The following is a 23,733-nucleotide window of genomic DNA, read 5'->3' as shown; positions in this document are numbered from 1 at the left end:
TAAAAATTAGAGGACCTTGGTAAAACTTCGAGGGGGAAAAAAACTTAGAGAAGTAAGATTATGCCTTGTGTGTATCAGTAGGCAGATATATAGAAATGCGTTATTTACTGAAGAATATTTAGTGGAATAGTAAGGAAAGGTAGATTTTCATTTTTCCCTCTATGGATAGTCATTGTAGTCAGACATTTTTCCTTTTAACCAACACAGATGACCAAAAAAAGAAAGCGAAAGAGAAGCTTCAGTATTTTTAAGGTGAGGGGAAAAAAAAATACACACGCACACACACAGGCATGCACACAAAGACTTATTTTATGAAAGCTAGAAAATTGTTTTCAAGGAGAAATATATGATCTACAGTTGCAATGTTTAGATATGTGGCAATTGGAAAAAATAATTTTTTGGTGAAAATAGGAAAACAGATTGACATAAATGTACATTAGGGTAGTGACTTTCATTTCTTCTACATACACAGTAAAATAGTTCTGGGCAATAAATTCTTGGAAAAGTAGGGTAGGATTGGATAAATGTCATAGTTTATGACTGAATACGTATAAACAGGTGAGAACTCAAGATGGAGAGGTAATAATAACCACCTGATAAAGAGACTTAAGACCCTTTCACCCTACAAAAAGGACTGCTTTAGAGTTATAACTTGATATTATAGTTTGATTTTTTTAAAAGATATTGGTTACATTTCTGGCTACTGTGGATACATAAAATAAAGAATGGAATGCCTTTTGTTCCTCCAATACAAAGAAGTATTTATCACTTAAAATCTTAACTGTAAAAAAAAAATTGATGCTATAGATTCTGGAACTAATACCAAGATTATTGAAAAAGGTGACACAGCCACTATTTCTGCCATAGTGTCTTAGAAATAAAGGATAGTTGACAATGGAGAATTATGTAACTATTTCAAGTCAGCTCCCAAGCTCAAGTTTAATTCTGCAGTGTTGGCAACATATTGTGAGCCTTCGGACCTTTCCATTGTCCTCTATGTCCGCCCGGTGCTGTCTGTTTCACCTTCAGAGTTCGGGTTTTCATACCTTTTATTTATTTCCGTGTACACTTTAGTAGCAAGTGCTGGGTGGTTAGTAAGCATTATAGAAAACAAATTTAATGGGAATTCAGAAGAGCAAGCAATTAATAGTGTGACAAGGGGTGTTGGAGGAAGTGGATCATGAAGGGGGGCCTAAACCGAAGAGAGACTGGATGAGAAGGAGGGCATTCCAGATTGGCTCCGAGCAAGCCGAGGCCCCGTGGGCACAGCCGAAGTGCCTGGGCTGCAAGTGCCATTTGACACTGGCTGAGTGCGCTCACGAGCACGCGGGTGTGTTCTGAGTAGAGGGGCTTGGCCATGTTTACCAGACTGTTCCTTTTAAGTCATTTATTCATCACACATTTTTGAGTTCTAGCGTACAAAGATGAAGAAATGATATTTATTTTCAGGAACTCAAATTCTTATGGGGCAGGCAGAAATGAAAAAAAATTTTAAAATTTGCTGACTCCAGTGAGAGATCTGCACGAGGTCCGTGGGAAGACAGAAGGCGGCGAAGAAGACCTGAGCAGGACAGGCCACATTCTCAGAGACCTGTGTCGCACACACTGTTTGAACGTTGTTGACTGTCGTTAAGATGCTATGTCAGAGCAACTTTGTGAAGATGTAGGACGGCCCTGATCCTTCCTAGGATTTCCTAGTGGGTCTTAGTAAGAGACACGTCTGAGAGTTCCCCTGGCCTAGCCCCATAATTCTCCTTCAGGCTCAGCTGACAGCGAAAGTCAGGATGTAATTGGGAGAGTCGGCTGTCTCTAACTTGTTTGGAAATACCATCTTAGAAGGTAGCAACCCTTTAATGTTAAAACTTCATAAAATCAAATTGAAGCGCCCTAATTAGTGAGAGACCTGAAATATCTACATAATTTGAAAGACCAGTGTTCACTTTAAAGGTGATAATTGAGTATATTTAAAATCTGAAAAGGAAAAGAATTGTTTGAATTTTGCGAATTTTCAAAGGTATTTTCAAAGATCTATAACTAAACATAAGTATTTTTGTCCCAAATTAATATTTATTTCCAGTCATTTGATCCTTCAAAAATCACCAGGAAGAATGTTACAGCTTATTCTCCAACAACTGGAACTTGTCAAATGAGCCCATTTGCTTCTCCCACAAGCTCTAAAGAAGGAGAGCACGAAAGTGGACCATCAAATGGTTAGTTGAACACTCTTTTCCACTTAGTCGAAGATTTTTCCAGTTACTGGTTAAATCAGAATTTTCGTATAACAATATATGGATCTTGCTGCAGCTGGTTTTTCTCTTCTTTCATAAAGAATTCAACGTAAGAAAGGCTAGAATATAGGTGTTACTTTGGACATAAATGTAAACTTTCTAGGCACTTATTTTAAAATGCTACTGTAGACTTTGTTCTCTTACTATCCATCCATTAAATAGAAATTATGGGCTGACTGCCTTCAGCTACTATCAATTATCATGGTTACAGATAACGCCCCTTAACAAGCTATCCATCCTGTGCGTAAGTTAAGGGCGCATAATTCCGGTGCTGCTGCACTACGGCTGAAGACTGATGCTTCTCACTGTTATTTTTATCCATGTTGTCCACTTAGTTTTATCCACAGTTCGTGTATCTTTATGTAGCTTGCTTTTATTATGTTTCATTCCCTTCTTTTCCTTTACTACTTTAAATGCATTTGCAAAAGGTTTGTAGAATTTTCCGTTAGAGAATAACCTAATTTTGATATGAAATTCTTTACTTCAAAATATTGTTAGTTTAATTTTGACCATATGTATTTCTTGTTCTCTGGTAGTTTATTGCTAAAATATTTGTTTAGAGATACAGAAATCTAGATTTCGTAGGTTTAATTTTTAATGTTCGAAAAGGTCATGAATTAGTGACATGTCAAGTTTCTATAATATAAAATTTTGAGTAGGCTCAAATTTAATAAAATATATTTTAGATACGCTCTGATTAGCCTAATTCATCTTTTATTGTTTAACATTTACTGAGTGCTAAGCGTATATAGAAGCTACACAGAAACAAAGAAGTCTTCTCATTTTACCTAATTTGTCATAATAAAACCCATAATGAGATCTTAAACTTTTGAATGACTTTTATTTTACTTTAATCAAATGCTTTTTATCTTAAAGCTGTTCCTCCTAGGTTTGCTTTCACAAAAATGTATGAAGATGTATACATTTTTTTCAAGCTCTATAGTTCTGTTTTTTGTACGCTTGATATATCTTTTGTTTAAAATTAAAAATTAGTGCCTTAGAGTTGGCACATCTCTATACTGAAATGTGAATAGATTTTAAGTGGATACGCACTCAATTTCCATATTGAAATTAAATATGGACTTAAGGGAACATTCCTTTTGCCCATAAAAAGGTTGGTCACGTGATCTCAGTTGACATTTAAGTGGATAATTATCACAGATTATAATACTAAGTAAGCTCTTTTTTAAAAAGCCATATAGCAAGCATTCCTGGGGTACTGGTAATATTCTATTTCTTAACCTATATGGTTAATATAGAAAAAGAACAATAGAATGAACCCCAAAAAGTAGAAGAAAGGAAGTAGTAAACAATATAAACAGATATTATTAAGTAGAAAACAAAGCACTAATGAAGAAAAGCAGCAAAATTAAAATCAGTTTCTTTGAAAAGACTCATCAAATAGTGGACCTCTGGCAAGGCTGGTCATTTTTTTAAGTTAGAGAAGGAACAGATGTGTGCTTGAGGGCTGTGGATTCTATATGGTCTTCTTCTTGCTAGATTGTGTGTAACACACAGTTGTGTATGTGACTGCCTCTGAATGCAGTTTCACAAAACACTGGTGATCAATGTCCCATCCCGGAATCTGGACTGCATTTTAAATGGTGTTTGGATTTTCTGGTAAGGCTCCAGGGAGCGCTTTCTCTACCTAATGAGGATGGCTTTCAACAGATCATAACATTTAGAAGTACAGTCAAGGATGAGGATGATAATGGCTAACGTTTATGTAGTATTTTTAGGGCCAGACACTGTTTTAAATGTTATGTTAACTAAATAATCTGCATGACTCGGAGATAGTCTTATTCCCATTTTGCAGATGAAGAAGTAGAGGTGCCGAATGGTTACATAATTTTCCAGGGCCCTAAAGCTAGTCAGTGGCAGAATCAGGATCTAAACCCAGCCACCTGGCTGCAAAGACTGTGCTCTTGCCCATGATGCCATGCTTACTTATTAATAGATTACTCTAAAGTTCAGACGGGGTGAGGCTGGTCTCATACTGCTTCCAGATACAGAACTTCACACTTGGCACACATCTCGGGCAGCACTTGGTCCCAAACCAAAAGTTAGGAGTTGAGGAAAACCTTGACCCAGAGAGGTCAAGTGGTTTGTCTAAGGTGCCACACACTAGTTAGTAACTTCTTCTAAGAGTGACGCCAGATCAAGTTGGAGCCTGTGTAGGCTAAGAGGCAGATGGGGTCCTGTTACTCTTTCAGTTAACCGAATTAATGTTATTAAACAAGAGTGGGGAGTGAAGAGCCTCTTCAGAGAATCAGTTCATGAAAAATAGCAATGTTAATGGTTCTTTGTTTCTAATTCCAAATATCTTTATTGAGTCCCATGGAAGGAAATATAATATTCTTAAAATATTACCTGTTATTGAATATAAAGGTATCACTGAGAAAATTGGAATTGCTTTTTATCTACCAGAACATTAATATTTGAGAAGCAGCAGCAGAAGAATAAGTTTTAAAATCTTTCACCCAAATTAGATTGTGGACCACATTAAGAAGCATTTGGCTCACATATCTCAAATTGCTCATCATATATTTAAAATGATAGTAGTTTATCAGCTCTCTTGACATACATATCATCTGTTCCTTCTCCTGCGTAAAAGAAAATCAGTCTTGCCAGAGGCCTAGTTATGATACAATATTTTTGAGAGAAGGCGTAAGGTCCAAAGTAACAGTGAGGGAAATTATTGTTAATTAGTTTCTGAATCAACTTACTTGGTAAACTTCTAAATACCAGAGAATAAAAAATATACTTTAGATAAGCTATTCCCCTAGTAATAGGAGCAAGTAAGAGTAATGGAATAAAAATTAAATGAAGAAAAAAATGTAAACTAGCATTGGAAAGTCTGTTCCAGACAACGTATTTCTTAATATGTTAATAAATGACATTTGGAAACTTAAAGGAGTTGCCCTCGTGTTATCTGTGTATCTGGTCTCGCCTGGAAGCGTTGGCTCCTGCTGCAGTGTTGTCCAGAGCTGCGCTGCCCCTGTGTGTGGATGCTGGGCGTGTGGAGCGCAGCTCTCTGAGTGGGGGAGTGCTGTGAGCGTAAAGACACACTAGATACCAAAGACAGTGTGAAAAAGGATTTGAGTTCTCTCATTAATAATTTTATTTTGATTCTATGTTAAAATTATAATATTTTGGGTGTATTGGGTTAAATGAAATATTAAAATTTATTTAATCTGTTACTTTTTAAAAAAATTTTGCTAGTAGATTTTAAATTACGTAAGTGGCTCACATTATATTTCTGTTGGACAGGGTGAGATATTTTTTCATGGTACATTGTATCAAACAATTTTTTAGAAAAATAATAAGAACATTGAGTAAATAATAGTTTCTGTTCCAGTTGAACAGGTGGAATTACATAAAAATATGTAGTGTGAGGAGGGTGTCACTGTGTATACAAAGTGATAAAAAGTGATTTGACTATTTTTCATTAGTAGTAAAGAGTTCAGATTATTCATTCATTTGCTTGTTTATTCATTCAATAAACATTTATCAAAGGCCAGTATGTGTAAGACCCTGAGAATCTTTATGTTAATATGTCCTCAGATTCTTGTTTGAAGTATCTAGGTGTGTAGTGCTATAAAGTAACGTAGAACAAAGAGCTGAGTGGTCAGCTCATAGAACAGCTGTCTACTTGCCCACCAAGTGCAGACCTCGTGTTCTGCTAGAGCCGTATGGTCAGACTTACGTTTCGACCCAGCACACTGTGGAGGGATTGTAACTTAGTTACATCCGTGTTTTCATCTGTGCTTCTGTCAACTTGCGAAAACTTAGAGAAGTGATGGCATCAGATAACTACACAGCCTTTTAAATGGATGGAATGTAATCACTTATTTCTTTATTGTTACCTAAATAAATACTAAAATGAAATATTTTAGTAGGCACTAAAGATCTTTCAAGAATTTAATCAATGTGCATTTAAAGAGTCGGGTACTTTTACCCCTAAAATCAAATTTATTTATTTTACTGTGATGTCAGTAGGACCTTACTATTTTCTAGACGTGAGTATCACCAATCCCTTGTTAACTTTGAGACCAAAAATAGGGGTGAAATAATGCAAACTGGAAACTTTAATGTGATATTTTTGATTAAAATACTTGATAGAAATATTCTTTATCTAGTAAAGTTTACTAATGTATTTTAAGCTAATTATATTATCAAATTGGGTTGTTCTTGTTTTCTCTTTAGTATACCAAGCCCCAGTGGAAATTTTATTCAGAAGATTGTTTTTTCTGTGTAATGTCATCATGAGTAAAAAATTGGGAGGATCGAAAATAAAAAAACCAAAATAGCTATTGGAAAGTTATTCATAACAGTGAAAAATTCTTCCCATAGCAAATCTCAGGATACTTTTTCTTTTCCTACTTCCCCTTCATTTGTCTTCCCTTTTATTTTCTATGTAAAATTTGGTGATCTAAATTCTGTTTAAAACTTGACAATTTTCCCTTAACTTTATGTTCTTTTTATTCCACATGTGTAGGAAAGAGAAAAAAATTGAATTGCCTCAGTTTAACCCAAAGAAAGGAAGCTACAACAGAAGACAGTGATGAGTAAGTTTGTTGTTTTTTAAATAATCTGCACGTGTTTTGAAAGAAAAGGGTCATATGTGTTAAAGTGATAATTTAAGAGGAATCATTTCTTTGCAGAATGTAATAAATAGTTTATACCTGAGTTGAAGTATTCTTTCTTAAAGACGTAGAATACTTTATTTGTGATGTGTTTTGCAGTGTTCATACGATGGTGATATATAAAACCTTAATTTTAATAGTCATAACAGACTAGCCTAGGGTAAAAGTGAGGCACACGCCCTTTCCAGATTTACGTGGATGGAGATGGAGTACATTGCCTGGGGACAAAGTGCTTAACAAATAGCGGATTCAAGAGCTAGAACACAGTGGAGCCAGCAGAGTCAGGGATCTCGAGGACCCTGGAAGGCTTACCTGCCAGCAGCCAGCCTTTTCACAGTGGCCTGCCAGTGGTGCCTTGAATGGAGCCATTATCTGCAGAAAGCTACTGCCTGTGTATTCTGGAAAGAAGATGTATATCTCTCCACTGAGGCTGGGCAAAATTAAATTAAGCAGAACAGGGGGTTAAATTTTCGAAGTAGTTCATTTGTTCAGCTCATTTCCTTTTGGCTGTGTGTGCCACAAGTGTGATGGACGGGTAAAGATGAGGAAAACGAAGTTTCTGCCCACTGGGAGCTTGGGGTCTTATGTTGTAAGTTAGTAATCCTTCCCCAACTTAGAAACGAGTTATAGGTTATGTTTCAAAATGTTTTTAAATCTTTTGAGTGGAACTCAGGATGCGTTTTCCATGCAAGTAGTGTAATTTGTGCCTATAACCCCAGGTCAGGGCCACAAGTCTTATTTTTTTCATAATGTAGCTGAACTATAGTATTAATGAGTTGTAGTCTAGATTAAAAGATATGGAAGGTGGTGCCAGAGTACAGTAGGGACAAAGGGAGGCATTTCTCCAAGAAGCCTCCTTGCTAGGCATCTCCTCCATCTATCACGTCCCCTTTGTCTGCCTTTTTTTTTTTTTTTTTTAATAAGATTTTATTTTTTCCTTTTTCTCCCCAAAGCCCGCCGGTACATAGTTGTATATTCTTTGTTGTGGGTCCTTCTAGTTGTGACATGTGGGATGCTGCCTCAGTGTGGTTTGATGAGCAGTGCCATGTCCGTGCCCAGGATTCGAACCAACGAAACACTGGGCCGCCTGCAGCGGAGCGCGCGAACTTAACCACTCGGCCACGGGGCCAGCCCCCTTCTTTGTCTGCTTTTTGCAGCTGCTTCCCCTAGCCGCGCTCCCCGACCCCACATAACTTCATGTGTCCTGGCCCACAAATATTTTTATTGTAAATTACTGCTCCTTCCTCCTTCCTGTAATCAAAGTTCCCATTTCCTCAGGGAAGCCAATCTCGGCTAGAATTTAAGAGGAAACCATTTTTTTGTGTGTTTAAATTATTTAATATATTTTAAAATAGGCAATATATGTACATAGTAAAAAAACTCAAATTGTACAAAAGGACATATAGTGAAAGCAAGTGGTGAGTGACAATTTTTGAATCATATATAATCTTACATTTGAACGCAGATAATCTGCTAAACCAAATGAATTTCTGCCACGTTTATACGATATAACAAAGCTGAGAGGCAGGGGCAGGCAGTGCAGGAGCAGGTGGTTCTGGACAGCGGCCACACCGTGGAAGCGGCAGAGCTTGCTATTGCTGTCCCCTGGAATCAGCTCTGCGTCCGCAGTTCTGGCCTTTCTTCGCTTCAGCCCTTCTTTCTTCTTCTTAACCCACCAACTTGCTCACAGCTCCAGGTTTTTAGCGACAGCTCCTGGAGCAGGGAGCTTTCTAGTAACAAGGGAGGCCCAAGAACCTTGGCTGTAGGTCACTTAGGAATTTACTGTATTTATTTAATTCCTCTTACTATTTGTTTCTAAAGATCCCTGTTATTTATGCATATCACTCCATGACTTGATATTACAATTAGTGAATTTAAGTACAAGCCAAGATATTTTACAGTATATAAAAATTGTGTTTCTGATTGTTTTTTCCATTCATTATTAAACTACTCAGTCCTAGTAAATAGAACTATTTTATTAGCTTCAGTAATGGATTCTTCATTTATTTATTCCATTTGTTTAGATTTCTTTTATTATTTTATGAAATCATTCTCAACCTTTGGATTTTTAAAATCTGAAATTAAACTGAATATTGCACATTTTTAAATCAATTTTAAATGATTATAACATTTTATGTTTTGTTCTCACAATTGTATAGGTTAGGGTTCTCCAGAGAAACAGAACCAATAGCAGATACATATATGTAATATAATATTTGATGATAAAATTTGTTATTGATGTAGTAATTATTACTAATAATGGGTTAATAATGAATTGTATATATAATTACATATAGAGAGATTTATTCTGAGGAATTGGCTCATGTAATTATGGAGGCTAAGTCCCACGGTCTACTGTGTGCAAGCTGGAGCCCAGGAAAGCCAGGAGAATAATTCCAGAGGAGCCATGGTGTAAATTCCAGTCCAAGGGCAGGAGAGCAACATCCCAGCTCCACCAGGCATCCCGCAAGCCAGTCTTCCTTTTAGCCGTTTTTTGTTCTATTCAGACCTCAACGGATTGGATGGTGCCCACCTACATTGGGGAGGGCAGTCTATTTTACTGAATTATTACTAAGATGGTTGCACAGTGGTGATTTTCTAACTCCATAGTTCCTTCTATTAGTTGGCTCTTTTTTTCTTTTTTTTTTTTTTTTTGGTGAGAAAGATTGTCGCTGAGCTAACATCTTTTACCAGTCTTCTTCTATTTTGTATGTGGGAAGCCGCCACAGCATAGCTTGATGAGCAGTGTGTAAGTCCACACCTGGGATCCAAACCTGTAACCCCCAAGCTGCTGAAGCAGAGCATGTGAACTTAACCACTGTGCCACAGTGCCTGCCCCCTAGTTGACTTTAAGTTCCTGAGTTCATAGTGATAGAAGGTTTTTCCTTGCCTTCCCCCTTTCCATATTTGCACCCCTTCTCAAACAGTAGATGTCCGGCTCCTAACAGCAGTAAGATATTTGCACATTTGCTTAACCCTACAACCTACACAAAATAGTTTCAGAACGTCTGCTCTCACAGCACTGCTAAAACCAAACCTGCAGAGCGTTTAGGGTTGTGTGCAGTCTGTCTGTCTTTAGTTTGAAGGGACATAGTCAAGTTACCATGTTCAGAACTACTTGGACTCATTCTTCATTTGAGGAATTAGTTATTCATTAGAAGTAGTTAAGCTCTCTTGTTTCTGTTTGAATTCAATTTTAAATTTTTTCTCTCTTCCTTTTTGATTTAATAATATTTTTGACTATGTAAAACATTAATCTGATTCTAAAGGTCAAAACTTAAGAAAAAATGTATACTCAGAGAAGTATTACTCCCTGTATGTAACCAAATTCATTTATTTTTGATTTACCTTTCCTGTGTTTATTTTTATAAAATTAAGCCATTTCACTTATTTTTTCCAATTTCTCTTCTTATACAAAGATGGCATACGATGTGTACTCTTTTACACTTTTCTTTTTTCACTTATGAGTGTGTCCTGGAATCACTCCCTATTAATCGCCTCGGCAAGTTTTAAATGTAAGAATTCTACCAACAGGAAAATATGGTTCCGTGTTCTAGGTTAAATTTTTTTTCCCCAGAAAACAAGCAGTTAGTGACATGTCAGTAAAGCTCATTTATAAACAAACACCTACACATTAATATTTTATGTGAACTTCCATATCCTTTATTCTCTGAAAGGAAAATATGTTATATAATTCACTGCCATTGGCTTCTCTTTGTCTTGGCAAGTTGCTGCTGTTGCTGGCACTGCGATGAAAATGCAGTAATGGTGACTGTCCTTCTGTAAGGTTTATTTTCATTAAACTTTTTATTTTCAGATAATCATAGATTCACATGCCATTCTGACAAGTAAAACAGACGGATCATGTGTACGCTTTTCCCATTTTCCTGACATGATAACATCTCGCAAAACTGTAGTACTATCAACCAGGAAATCGGCATTGACGCGATCCACAGATTTTATTCAGATTTGCTAAGTTTTGCATGTACTCATTTATATGTGTGTGTATGCATTTAGTTCTGTGCAGCGTTATCTCCTGTGTAGTTCATGTATCTGCCATCACAGTGAAGATACAGAACAGTCTCATCACCACAAGGATCCCCCGTGTTGTATAAAGTTTATTTTTAATCACTGGTTTATTTTCTTGTAGGCAGAAGAGTAACTTTCTTAGATTTTTTTTATTTCTATAATAATCCAAATGAAACCTTTTTAATAGTAATGAGTTATGACAACTGGGTTTTGTTTTTTGTTTTTTATATATACAATTTGATTGTGACAACCACTGTTCAGAATTATGAGTTTCCCTTTACTGTATTTTAAGTATTCAATCATGCAGCAAGAATAGTGACCTATGGATCAGTTTCTGCTTGGATGAGGGTCTCTGGGGGTGAGTTAGTTGAAAATGTTTATCAGAAACTTAGGATGAAGATAGTTATGCCTGTATTCTGTATGTGAGCAGAGACTAAGAGGGAAACTAATATTTATGAGAGACTTATTTTCAACTGTTTAAAATTTTTGATGTGGAAGAATGAAAACTTTCCCTCAAATATCAGTAACAAGACAGGTGTGCCCACTTTCACTGCTGGTAATCAACATTTTATTGGAAATTCTAGCCAGGGCAGTTAGACAGGAAAAAGAAATAAAAGGCATCCAATTTAAAGGAAATAAAACTCTCTCTATTTGCATATGACATGATCCTACATAGAAAATCCTGAAAAACACACAAGAAGCTGCTAGAGTTAATAAAGTCAGCAAAATTGCAGAGTACAAGATCAACACACAAAAATCAGTTGTGTTTCTATACACCTGCAATGAACACTTTAAAAAGAAAATTAAGGAAGCAATTCCATTTATAGTAGCATCTAAAAGAATAAAATAGCTGCATATAAATTTAACTAAAGAGGTAAAAGACTTGTACACGAAACTGCAAAGCACTGCTGAGAGAAATTAAAGAGGATCTAAATAAATGGAAAGACATCCCGTGTTCATGGGCAGGAAGATTTAATATCGTTAGGATGTCAGTGCCTTTACCCAAAGTGATCTACTAATTTATTGTAATGCCTATCAAAATTCCAACAGTATTTTTTGCAGAAAAGGGAAAGCCTATCCTTGAATTCATATGAAACTGCATGAATGGACATTGAGGACTTTATGCTAAGTGAGATGTCACTTATATATGAAATCTAAAAAAACAAACTCATAAAAACAGTAAAATGGTGGTTACCTGGAGATAGGGTGAGGGCACAGGACAGACGTTGTTTAAGGTACAAACTTGAAACGAGAATTGACTAAGCTTTAGAAATCTAATGCACAGGACAGTGAATACAGACAACAGCATTGTAGTGTAATCAGCAAACATGCTAAGAGACTAGAACTTAATTATTCCATCCACTGAAGAGAAATGAGAACTCTGTAACATGATAGAGTAGCTAGAGAATCCTATTACAGTGTGTAATCTATCAAATTAACATGTTGTGCACCTCAAATTTATACAGTGTTATATGTCAAATACATTTCAATTAAAAAAAAACTGCAAGCAACCCTAAATAGCCAAAACAATCTTGAAAAAGAAAAACAAAGTCAGAGGACTCACATTTCCTGATTTCAAACTTACCACAAAGCTACAGTAATCAAAACAATATGGTACTGACATGAGGGTAGATATATAGACCAATGGAATAGAATTGAGAATCCAAAAATAAACCCATGCATCTGTGGCCAACTGATTGTTGACAAGAGTGCCAAGTCCGTTTAATGAGGAAAGAATAGTCTCTTCAACAAGTGCTGCTGAGACAACGGGATTTCTGTGTGCAAAAGAATGAAGTTGGACCCCTACCTCACACCACATACCTAAGTTATTCAGTCCTAAAAAGGAACAAAGTTCTGGCATGCTACAACATGATGAGCTTGAAAACATATGCTAAATGAAATAAGCCAGATGCAAAAAACAAATACTGCACAATTCCAGTGATATGCAATATCTAGAATGAACAGATTCAAAGAGACTAATTTAGAGATTACCAGAGGCTGAGAGTTATTGCTTAATGTTACAGAGTGAGTTTGTGGTAATGGAAAAGTTTTGGAAATAGATAGTGTTGATGGTTGTACAACATGGAAGTATAATTAATACCACTAAATTGTGCACTTTAAAATGGTTAAAATGGCAAATTTTATGTTACGTATATTTTGCCGCAATAAGGAAAAATTTTTAAAGAATAAAAAAACAGCTAAAGAAAACCTTTCTGTGAAAGCCTTTGAGAATATAATGGAATAAATAGACCTAAACACAGGAAAAAAATTTTTTTGACAAAGCATCAAATTATTTTTATTGTCCACATTTTTTTTTATTTAACCAGTATTTCTTCAGAGAAAATGCTTTTAATTAATTTTGATGTGCTAGGAATCACCTGGAAATACATATTTCTAGGCCCCATCTATTCTTGATTCGTAGACCTTGACTGCAGCCTGGTAATTTGCATTTTTAACCGTCTCACCAAGGAATTCTCATGCCAGTGGTGAGTTACACCGTGGGGAAATATTGTGTAATGGATAGGAACACAAGGGTTCAAGTCCCGACTCTGCCCCCTACTGTGTGACCCTGAATAATTAAGTACGTTCTTTGTGCTTCAGTTTCTGTATCTGTAAAACAGACATCGTGTTTACCACAAAGAGTTGTATTAAAGATTAAATAAGATATAGCTTGTAAAGTAACACGTACAGAGGCTTAAACGTAGAAAGAGCTCAAAAAAATGTTAGCAATATATTTCATTGTTATAATCCAGCTATCATCATCCAAAATAATCAATTTAGATAGAGTGAGATAGTGGCTCAGTGACCTATGACCTTTTTCTGTGTCAGACATGGTATTGTGAGGATAAAGAAAAACCTGGGGATTCTACCCTGTTGTGTACATGTAACTCACGTTTCTTGAGATTTTATAAAAATACAGTCTCGCACAGACAGTGACTTTCAGATAGATTTTCAGTCCTGGAATTGATTAAGAGTTCATTTGTAGCCTTGAGAGTATAGCATTGGTAGACTGGTAAGGCGGAAATCTGCATGTGAGCCTACTTTCACTGCAGAGGAGTAGAGAGTGGGTCAGACCATTATTTTGAGTAATGGTTTGTGAAAGAATATTTATTATATTAAGTAAAAAGTGAGTTAAGCAGCATCAGGGGCCCAGCAAAATCATATACTTGTGATATTGACCATCAGTGCTACTCTATGATTTCTATAGCACCCATGGCTCAGGCCAGGAGAGAAGAAAACAAATAGGCAGGAAACCCAGGATCACGCATTAGAAAGACGTGTGCATGGCAGAAGCTTAAGAGGCTGAGCTAATTAACTTCCTTTTTTAAAAAACATGTTCCCTGCTTTACTGAAGTATAATTGACAAATTGTATAAAGTATATAATGTGATGATTTGATATGTGTATACATTGTGAAATAATTACCACAACCAGATTAATTAGCACGTCCATCACCTCACATAGTTTCCTTCTTTTTGGTGGTGAGAATGCTTTACATCTACTCTCTCAGCAAACTTCAGGTATACAACACAGTATTGTTAACCGCAGCCACCACCCTGCATCAGATCCCCAGGACTTACTCATCGCGTGAATGGAGCTTCTTCCCTTTGACGGGGGTCTCCTCTGCCCGACTTCCTCAGTGATGTAACTGAATTGATGAGCCACGAATCCTGTGATTGAAAGGAGGTAAAAAAGAGAGAAACCTAGAAGATGAGCATATTTCACTTGGATCTAGGGATGGATGGTTGCTGGACCAGGTCTTTTTGATTCTGTTTATTGATTCATCATATTTATTGGGTACCTACTGTACTACAGACACCATGCCAGGTAACTCGGGTTGTAACGGTAAATAAAGTAGACGCTGTGGCCTTCATGGAACGTACAATTTGGTGAGGAACACAGGTGTCAAGTTATTGGAAGTTACAGAAAGGAGACATCTGGATCTCTAAAGGCCATTATCATGAGTTTTAGAGGTTTCGCCTCTTCTTGCGCTGTATCCACAATGTCTACACGGTCAGTGTAGCAGGCACCATGGGATGTGTGCTTGGGACTCTCGAAGAAATCTCTGGGCTGCTTTCTTAGCTGTTCCCCTCCTTCCCCTCCCTCCTTCCACATCCGGGATGGCCCTGCGAGCTGGGTTAATGCCTGCTGATCACCTGCATCAGTCATTTTTGGTTAGAACCGCCAATTTAAGGACAGTTTCTCTTTGTTCTTTTAGTTCTCCCCTCGGAATACATCTGAGGAACTTTATTGAGAAGAGGAGAATGATGAAGCTAAATTTGAAGCTAAGAATGGAAAACACTTGAAAGCAGTTAAGATAGGAAAAACCCAGAACTGGAGCAGAATGATAGTTTTGAAAGTCACATTACGTTTGACTTACTTGAGACTGAAGAAATTAATATGGAAGAAATTAAAAGCGTAATGAATGGGTACATTCCTCCCATAGATTTTATTTGACTGGATCATCTAATTTCTATTGTTCTTCAGAATAATACAACTTTCTCTTTGGGGAAAATGAGAGAACTCTGAATTTCACAGTGAGAATTTTCTAAGCAAATTGGAAAATGCACCGAAAATCCTGAATTTGGGGCATGCGGCTTTCTCAAGGAAGGAGCTATTCGTAGTTAACATACCATAAGAATCTGCCCTAAGAAAAGGCAGTCTGGCAAAAAAAAGTCAAGACTTGAACAACTTTTTGGTGTGCCAGACCAACTGGATCATAGTTTCTTTTTGAAAGTATCTTAGAGAACTAACCCCGACACTTTTAAAATGCTAGATACTGAAAAAAGAGGATGCTGGATTTTTATTCTACTGATGAACAAAGAGGAGGTCCGTTCAAGGAAGACCAGGGTTTGAGATTTCTTCAGTGGTGCTACAGTAGTCTTCGGCATAACACAGGGTCTGATTAAATCCTGGCAGAGTGCCGTGGACTGGCGGCAGTCACGGGGCCGCTGGGTGCCGTACCGTCAACATCAACAGTTCACAGGGTTCGTTATGAGATGAAGGGTGTGACCCAGTTTAGTCCAGCTGGAGGCAAATCTGTGTAAGAAAAGACTAGTGTTCTATAAAATACGCATGGCACCCACTGATGATTCCTTCACTCACCAACTTGAAAGAAGGAGCAACTAACTGTACCTTTGAAATTTTGCAACACAATGAACTTGAGAAATGTATTCTGCAGGAATGTTAATAGATAACACCAATGTGATTTTGAAAAGTGTTTAAATAGGATTTCTAGTTTCTCTCATAAAATCGATATTACAGATTTGTGCTCTCTGAAACAGTAGTCACTAGCCAGACACACATAGCTAATGGTCATTTGAAATGTGACTAGTCTGAAATGAGATGTGCTATGAGTGTAAAGTACACACTGGATTTTGAAAATATAAAATATGAGTAATTTTTATATTGATTACATGTTGAAATGATAGTACTTTGGATATATTGGATTAAATAAAATATATTATTAAAATTAAGTTCACCTATTTCTTTTTGCTTTTAATGTGGCTACTAGGACATTTTAAATTACATATGTGGCTTGTATTATATTTCTATTAGACTGCACTGGTATAGATTATCATATACAGCTATGAGACCTTAAAATTGGAAAAGAAACTAAAATTACAGCAATAAGGGAATGGTTAAATCATCTTTGGTATGTTTACTGGTTACAGTATTGTACAGCCTTTAAAATTGTAGACCTGTGGATATTGTGGCAAAAAAATATATATGTAATGTTATATTAAGGAAGGAAAGTATGATATAAAGTTATAGAAATGTTAGGGGAAAAAAAAACCTAAAAGAATTTTTCCAGAATGTTACATGCTAACTAGGAATGTGTGTAGAAGGTACGGTTACAAGAGAAGTTTTTCTTTATTTTCAAGTTTAAAAGAGTGTGTTTGTATCTTTTTCACAGTGACATATATTAAAGCTGTAGAACTTATTTTTTATTAAAAAGAAGTTACTGGGTAACAGTGATTCGTAGACTTAGATCAAGTTCAATAAGGAGATGGTGGCATGCCAGTGTTCTCCAAGTGGAGCTGTGAAGAAAGGAACAAGCCAGCTTCCTCCCTCCCACCACTCGCTGGGGCTGAGGGAAAGTGAGACCCCAAGACAGGATGGTTCACATGCATATTTTGTTTGGAAAGGGCCAAAAGATGGGGGAGGAGTGCTTACTCTGCCACTTGGAAAAGTGTAAAGAAAAGATTAGAAAACAGAATCTAGGATCCTTTAAAAAGAATTGAAGCTCTGAAAATGACTTGCCATGTTTAAATGCTTGATCTTGCTAAATATTATTTTTTTCTTCATTCATAGATTCATGGTGTTGCTATCTAAAGTTGAGAAATCATCAGAAGAAATCATGGAAATAATGCAAAATTTAAGTAGTATACAGGTTTGCTTCTTTTTGGCATATACTTTTTCATACTTCTACTACCCCATCTGAAAAAGGAGAATAGGAGAGAAGCCGCAGATTGAAGAATTGAGTTCAGGAACGAATTTGCAGGGGATATGTTTAATTTACTTTTCATGAGAATTTCTTTTCTTATATGAACATTAATTAACCATAATACTTTAGTAATCTCTGGCTTTCTCACCTTTAAATTTGTAGATTATATTTAGTCTTTTTAGTTAATAAATTGTTTTTCTTCAGACATTTTAAGGCTTGCAGTAGTTGACCTACCAGAAAAAGTTAGATCTCCTGCTGTGGAGTTTACATGTTTTAGATAAAGCAGACAGTGCCCTGTGTCTCTGCTGGCCTTATCCCTACTGTTGTTTGTGGAGAACATCCTTAACTCAGTCAAGATGGCTTTCTTTCAGGCTTTGGAGGGCAGTAGAGAGCTTGAAAATCTGCTTGGTATCTCCCGTGCATCGTGTTTCTTAAGAGAAATGCAGAAAACGAAAGAACTAAGTAAGAAAAATTTATGAGTTTTCAATGGTGTCTCTCTGTTCCTTGTTTGCAAACTTAGATATATATTTTAGCATTTTTAATTTTAGAGATAAATCTATTCATTTTTCCCAAATTTAAATTTGATAGACTTCTTTATATACGTCACTACTGGACATGGGATAGAAGTCTTGTTGAAAGAATGAGAAGCCACCTGTCTTTCACGAGGATGTGTCATCTCAGGGAATCTTGAATGTGAAAGGAAAGAATGTACCTGGGAAATGTATTAGGTTTTTTTTACATAGTGTTCATTCTTTAAGATATAGTAAGATGTTGCAATTTGTGCTTAATACCTATAAATATGTATTACTCCGAATTATTTTTCCTCATGAAGTTGTTTCTTCCAAGATGAGCAATTATTCACATAGTCCATGTTAATTCTTAACATGAGGTTCTTTTTTTCTTTTAGTGACGAAAGCAACAAAACAAAAGCTGTTTGAAAAGAAGAGTTCAGGACTTCCTAACAAAGGTAAAGAGTTGTGTTTTAATTTGTTATATAAAGAGATCCTTTCATCTGATTTCACCGTTTAAAACCAGTCATCATGAGTCCTTTTTTAATTTGTTCTTTTAAAAGACCACAAATCTCATTTGAAAACCTCATATTGCATTTAGCAGACCATGTCTAATGAGATCAACCGCCCTGATGGTTGAACTTTTTAAATATCTTTTGAAATACAATTTTCAGTTTAAGATTTAAATTTTGTCATTTTATTAAATATCCTTTTTGAGAATACAGACAAATGGGGCAACAATGCATGAATATACAGCCGCTTTTAATGGTGAATCAGAAGGATACACAAAGAATAAAAAGCTACTTTGTAATCAGTACTCTGAAAACTTTCAGATCATTAATGACGTTTGATCTCCTGTGAACTCTTATGCCTCTGAGCATTTCACAGAATGGGAAACTGAATTAGCAGATTTTAAGTTCCCATAACACAAGCACATCCACACCTCAGTAAGCCAAAATAATCATGGACTGTAAAACATTAAAACCTTTAAACCAACTTGAGAGGTCATTTTAGTATTACTGACATAAATGCCATTTAGCAATCTCTGGAAACAGAGGTAGGCCTTGAAATGATAGCCGTGTTTTAGTCTACTATTTTTGAGTATCAATGACTACCATTTATTGAGGACCAATAATTACTAAGTTTCCAACACTAGGATCAGCAGATCTTTGCAGCAACACTGCAAGATGGTTATTATCATTGTCATCATAGATAAGGAACAAAGACACAAGAAATGTTAAGTAACTTGCCCAAAGACACCGCCACTTAAGTGTCAGAACAAGCATTCCAATGAAAGACCACTTGGACCTCAAAAAATATGGTCTTTTCGTTATTCCACATTGCCTCTTCCTAAAACAAATGAAACCACCCAGTCATTGCAGCGTTCAGATTCAGACATGAGGCATGACTGAAACTGGTTCAGCAATCTAGTCGTTAGCCTGTGTTCGGGATCTCTAACAAGCCAGCGCTGAGGCTGCAGTGGACGTGCTGGGGTTCCCTGCTGGTCAGTTCCCAAGGCCAGCTGGGTCGTGGTTGGCAGCAGCCGTGGCAGGAGGCCTCCGAAGCTCAGGTGGCAGGGCGCTGGGCAGGCTTCCTGAGCTAGTCAGTTGAGCACCTGACCTCCGTTGTAATCCCAAGAACGTAAGAAGAGGAAGGTGGCTCTTTCTGAGAAAAGGCTTGCTTCTCCTCTCTCCTGTGCTCCGACCTTGACTGTCATGTGTAGCTGGGTTTCAGACCTCTCCTAACTCGACAAGTTTTAGAGGATCCTAATGGGAAATCGGAATGTGTATTATTTCCCAACTATAGGAAATCTTTCTTCTATATATTCTATACCGATGGTGTGATTTTCTTCTTTAATCTGTAATTTCCTAGAACTAATTAGAATTAGGCTTTACTTAGTTCGCTTTTGCCAACGGTTTTGAGAAATGAGGAAGGAAAAATTGTAGAACAAATAAGTGAATTGTCACTGTTAATAATTAATGGAAAAAAATTTGCAAAAATGTTGTTTCCTTCCCTAAACATTCATGAAGACATTAAAGTTATATTCCTTGTGTTAAAAGTCATCTCCTTTCAGTTACCTTTGTGTGTTTGTGCATGATCAGCCTTACAACCATTGTCTAGTATTTTAGGCATTGAAACTGACTGCCCATTACCAGGTTTTCCCTAAAGACTGAGTGTGTGTTCCTGCCTGTGGGAGACTGTGCCACTAAATCATGTTTCAGAGTTTCTAATAAGCATTGATAGTTTGGTGGTTTAACCGAGTTAAGATGTATAAAATATATAACATCTGTATATTGAGTGCTGTGTATTAGCATATACTGTATATATTAGAATATGTGAGTTGTCTTCCGTTGCTGTTTCTTGGCAAGATCTGCATTAGGTCTTTGTATTTCCTGAGGTGTTCAGATCTTCATTAGCTTTCAACTAATTTTTTAAAAGTAATGTTGCCTGAAAAATAGATTGAAGCTTATTTTCTTTATAATTTGAGTTGGAGCTATATATTTTTACTGAGTCCTTTCCCCTCCTCTTTCTCTGGTTCCTAATATGTGTACTTTTAATTTTTGATGTGGGTTTTTTTTTGTTAAAGATGATGCACACCAACACATGCGTATGTATAGGTAGGTTTTTTAATTGCTAAGCTAATAACTTTCACCTGCTTCTATTCATACATTCATTTTAAGAGGACTTTGCTAATTTTTTTGATATCTCAAACTAATTTGCTTTATGTTTCTTATTTGGGGATGAAGCCTTCAGCTTTTTATAGAAATTTCAACTTTACTCTTTTACTGTCCTGTTACCTAGAATTGTTTACACTTTAAAATGTTTTGGGAATCTTCATAATCTTAGAAATTATATAATATAAAAGTCAGCCCTATAATATGCATTAGATTTGTTTTGTTAGGTAATTATGAAAATGAGAAGAAACAAATTACTTGTTGCACTGTCAAAAGAGTGTCCTTCAGATTCTTTTTCCTTTCCTTCAAATTCTTATAAAATTGTCCCAGAACAGTTGAGGCAGACAGTCCCAGGAGAGTTCCAGCAGTGATGCTGTCGGGCCCCCTGTCCTCTCTTCTGTGTGTTTCCTCACTTCAGTGCTGGTTTGCTCAGCGTCAGCTGCGGTCTTCATCACAGGCAGAGAGTGTTTTAAATGACTAGACATCTGACACACATTCTTAAGGCTTTCTATAACTTACTCAAGGGAAATTTAAAACATACACAATAACATGAAAAGGTGCACTGGGATTTTCATAATTTTCAGGAGAACTTGCAAATCAGGGAAGGGAATGCCTTGGTGGAGAGTGTGAATAAGAGAGGATCTCTTCTGCCACGTACAGATTTCTTAAACAAAGGAAAGCTTTTTTCTTCAGTTACTTAGGAAGTAAACCTAACTTCACTTTTCTTAATAATATTGGCTTTATGACTATTAGAAAAATCATGAAATGAAAGGTTCCTTTTCAGTTAGATTTGGATGTGAATTTTCATAATTATTTTTAATTTGTTATGCTGAAGATTTAAAACATATGATCATTCATTGGGTTGATACAGATGGAATGTCACATTATCATCACATGGTAAGGCATGAAATTTATTTATTTTACATAATCAACCTCTTCTTAAAACAACTTGATACAAATATTCCTGAGTCAATAGATGGCATTATATAGTACTTAGTATTTTCATTTTTTCTAGAGATATTAGAAAATACCATCATTGTTTGTCTATGACTAGTACTTCCAGTAAACAAAATGTTTTTGAAAAGAATGTAAGCAAATTGTAGAGCACTTGCCAAGATATGAAATCTAGACACTTAGCTTCAGTCCAAAACATATTTTATCTGTTTTGAGAATAATTGTGTAGGTTGCAGTATGCATATTTTAAATGAAATGCAACCATCTGAACTTCACATTGTTCAAAAAAGTTGAGTGTTTCAGCTGTTTGTCGTATAAAATATTTCAGAATTTCTAGCTCTGGCCTTAAAAAGAAAAGCACAGACTATAATGTTCCTATTTTCTTTAGCTAATGTTCTTACATTGTAAAATTCATCTTGATTATAGGATTTTAAAGTTTTCAAATTCTTGGACTTCAGGGCAAATCTGAAACTCCGTCTGTTCTAAGACTATAAAATGGTGTGATATTGCCTTTTCATTCTAACCACCCACTGAAGTATTTTTTAACTTAAAACTATGTTGTTCTTTGCCCACTCAGTCTTGAAAAAGGATTCATCAGATCAGCTAAATAATCCAAGAAGACTACTACCCTTTAGTTTTTTCTGTTATATCTTAACATTAGTATCTTTTTTCAAATAAATACTTCAGTTTTAAAAGCACAGAGGTTTGAAGTTTAGACATGATGAGTTTTAGGAGAAACAACCAAAATTTCCCCTTATACTTTAACATTCTTGGCTTATCTGGAGATAAAAAATAAAGAATTAGTTTTGGGGACACAAATAGACATTGACGTACACCTGTAGTCCTCAGCCCTCCATGAGGACCTGCTGTCGCGGATGCAGTCCCTGGGGCTGCCTGTCCTGGTGACGCGGATGCTCTTGTTGTACACTGTTCATCACTGTTTGGGCATACATTTCAACTGCTTACTAGGGACTTGGCTAGGATTTAAGGGAAAACAAACTGGTTTATTACTGTTCAAAGCCTTTTGAATAATTTCTTCCATGATTTAAATTTTTTTATACTTTATTAGAAGTATGATGATTTTTATCTTTTAAATAATCAGTAAAAAAAAAACCACTTTAAACCATAGATTTGAACTCCCTTAATAGCAATTACGTGTCTAAGAGGTGTAAATAACTTCCCATCAGACATTACAAATACCCAGGTGCTCTGTATGTGCTGATGACAACAAAATTGAAACGAAAGACTGTAATAATTCTGACTGGTTTTCTCTGCAGAAGATATTGATTATTTGTGTGTGGTGAGAGATTTGGAAAATTCAATTAAAGGAGTTGTGCAAAGGTTTCATAAATTTTCCTTCTACAGCGTGTACACAGACATTGCTGCGTATTAAATCAATGCAGCACTTCACTATATATTTTCTTTGAAACATAAAAATAAATAACATTTAAACAGTTCTGCTTACTACAGAAACAAATTTTATTTTCTGTGAAGCATTTAGTCATGTGCTATCACTGACTCATACACATTTGCCAGCTGCAACAAATTTTATAGACATTTTCTCCAGAGACATAGCTCACATACTATGAATTTTTAAATGAGCAAATGGTGAAGAAGGGATGTCAGCAATATAAAAATTGATCAGCTAAAAGATAAAAGCATAAGTAAAGAGATTTGTATGGTAGTCTTAATAGGTTTTATTAAATAAAAATACTATAAAAAGACAGTAATGAACAGACTGAAGACTGTTCTTGAGGTGGAAAAAAATTATTCTGGCACATTTAGTAGAAATTGGTTTTATGTCACCTGACAGGTGAACGTTGTTTTTTCCATTTTAACTCTTAGTCGGAAAAGCCCCTCAAAAAAGAGCTAGATAAATGCTCTAAGTGGTTTGCATGTTTTAAACACATATATATCACAATAAAGATAGATGTTTATAGTTATGTAGCTAATTACACAGTTGAAAGCAAGACTTGTGGAATAAGTAAATATTAGGTGACCTTTCCTCTGGCTCAGACCTCAGATAGGAGGAATCCACCTTGCTTATACCACAGGCCTCAGCCCTCTGGATCTCTCTCTGCTGCCTCTCTCCCTGGATGGCTTTCTTCCTTCTCTGTCTGCCAGACTCCTTCCTGCTCATTCCCTAAGGTCAGCCTCGGGTGTCACGACCTCTGCGAGGCTCTCC

At 36.1% G+C, this 23,733-nt stretch overlaps 2 protein-coding genes across 6 annotated transcripts in view; one reads left to right on the top strand and one right to left on the bottom strand.

Moving 5' to 3' along the window:
• ITGB3BP (integrin subunit beta 3 binding protein) overlaps window positions 1–23,733 on the top strand; it is a 70,086-nt gene that overhangs the window by 39,458 nt on the left and 6,895 nt on the right. For 2 of the 3 annotated variants that reach the window (XM_046645689.1, XM_046645688.1), the window contains exons 3-7: window positions 2,078–2,210; window positions 6,787–6,856; window positions 17,278–17,356; window positions 17,782–17,872; window positions 18,318–18,377. In XM_046645689.1, coding sequence (XP_046501645.1) covers window positions 2,078–2,210; window positions 6,787–6,856; window positions 17,278–17,356; window positions 17,782–17,872; window positions 18,318–18,377 — 433 coding nt within the window. Of the gene's footprint in view, window positions 1–2,077; window positions 2,211–6,786; window positions 6,857–17,277; window positions 17,357–17,781; window positions 17,873–18,317; window positions 18,378–20,506; window positions 20,538–23,733 lie in introns of all 3 variants that reach the window. The other variant, XM_046645687.1, reaches the window with a different exon arrangement.
• Window positions 9,423–23,733, bottom strand: part of ALG6 (ALG6 alpha-1,3-glucosyltransferase) — a 73,870-nt gene continuing 59,559 nt past the window's right edge. The window contains exon 17 of one of the 3 annotated variants that reach the window (XM_046645684.1): window positions 9,423–9,467. In XM_046645684.1, coding sequence (XP_046501640.1) covers window positions 9,438–9,467 — 30 coding nt within the window. In that variant the 3' untranslated portion in view covers window positions 9,423–9,437. Of the gene's footprint in view, window positions 9,468–15,192; window positions 16,003–20,549; window positions 22,526–23,733 lie in introns of those variants that run through there. The other 2 variants (XM_046645685.1, XM_046645686.1) reach the window with 2 other exon arrangements.

This window comes from Equus quagga, chromosome 18 (genome assembly GCF_021613505.1).
Source record: "Equus quagga isolate Etosha38 chromosome 18, UCLA_HA_Equagga_1.0, whole genome shotgun sequence".
In the NCBI taxonomy this organism is placed as follows: Eukaryota; Metazoa; Chordata; class Mammalia; order Perissodactyla; family Equidae; genus Equus; species Equus quagga.
This window is presented reverse-complemented; position numbering and strand designations above follow the sequence as displayed.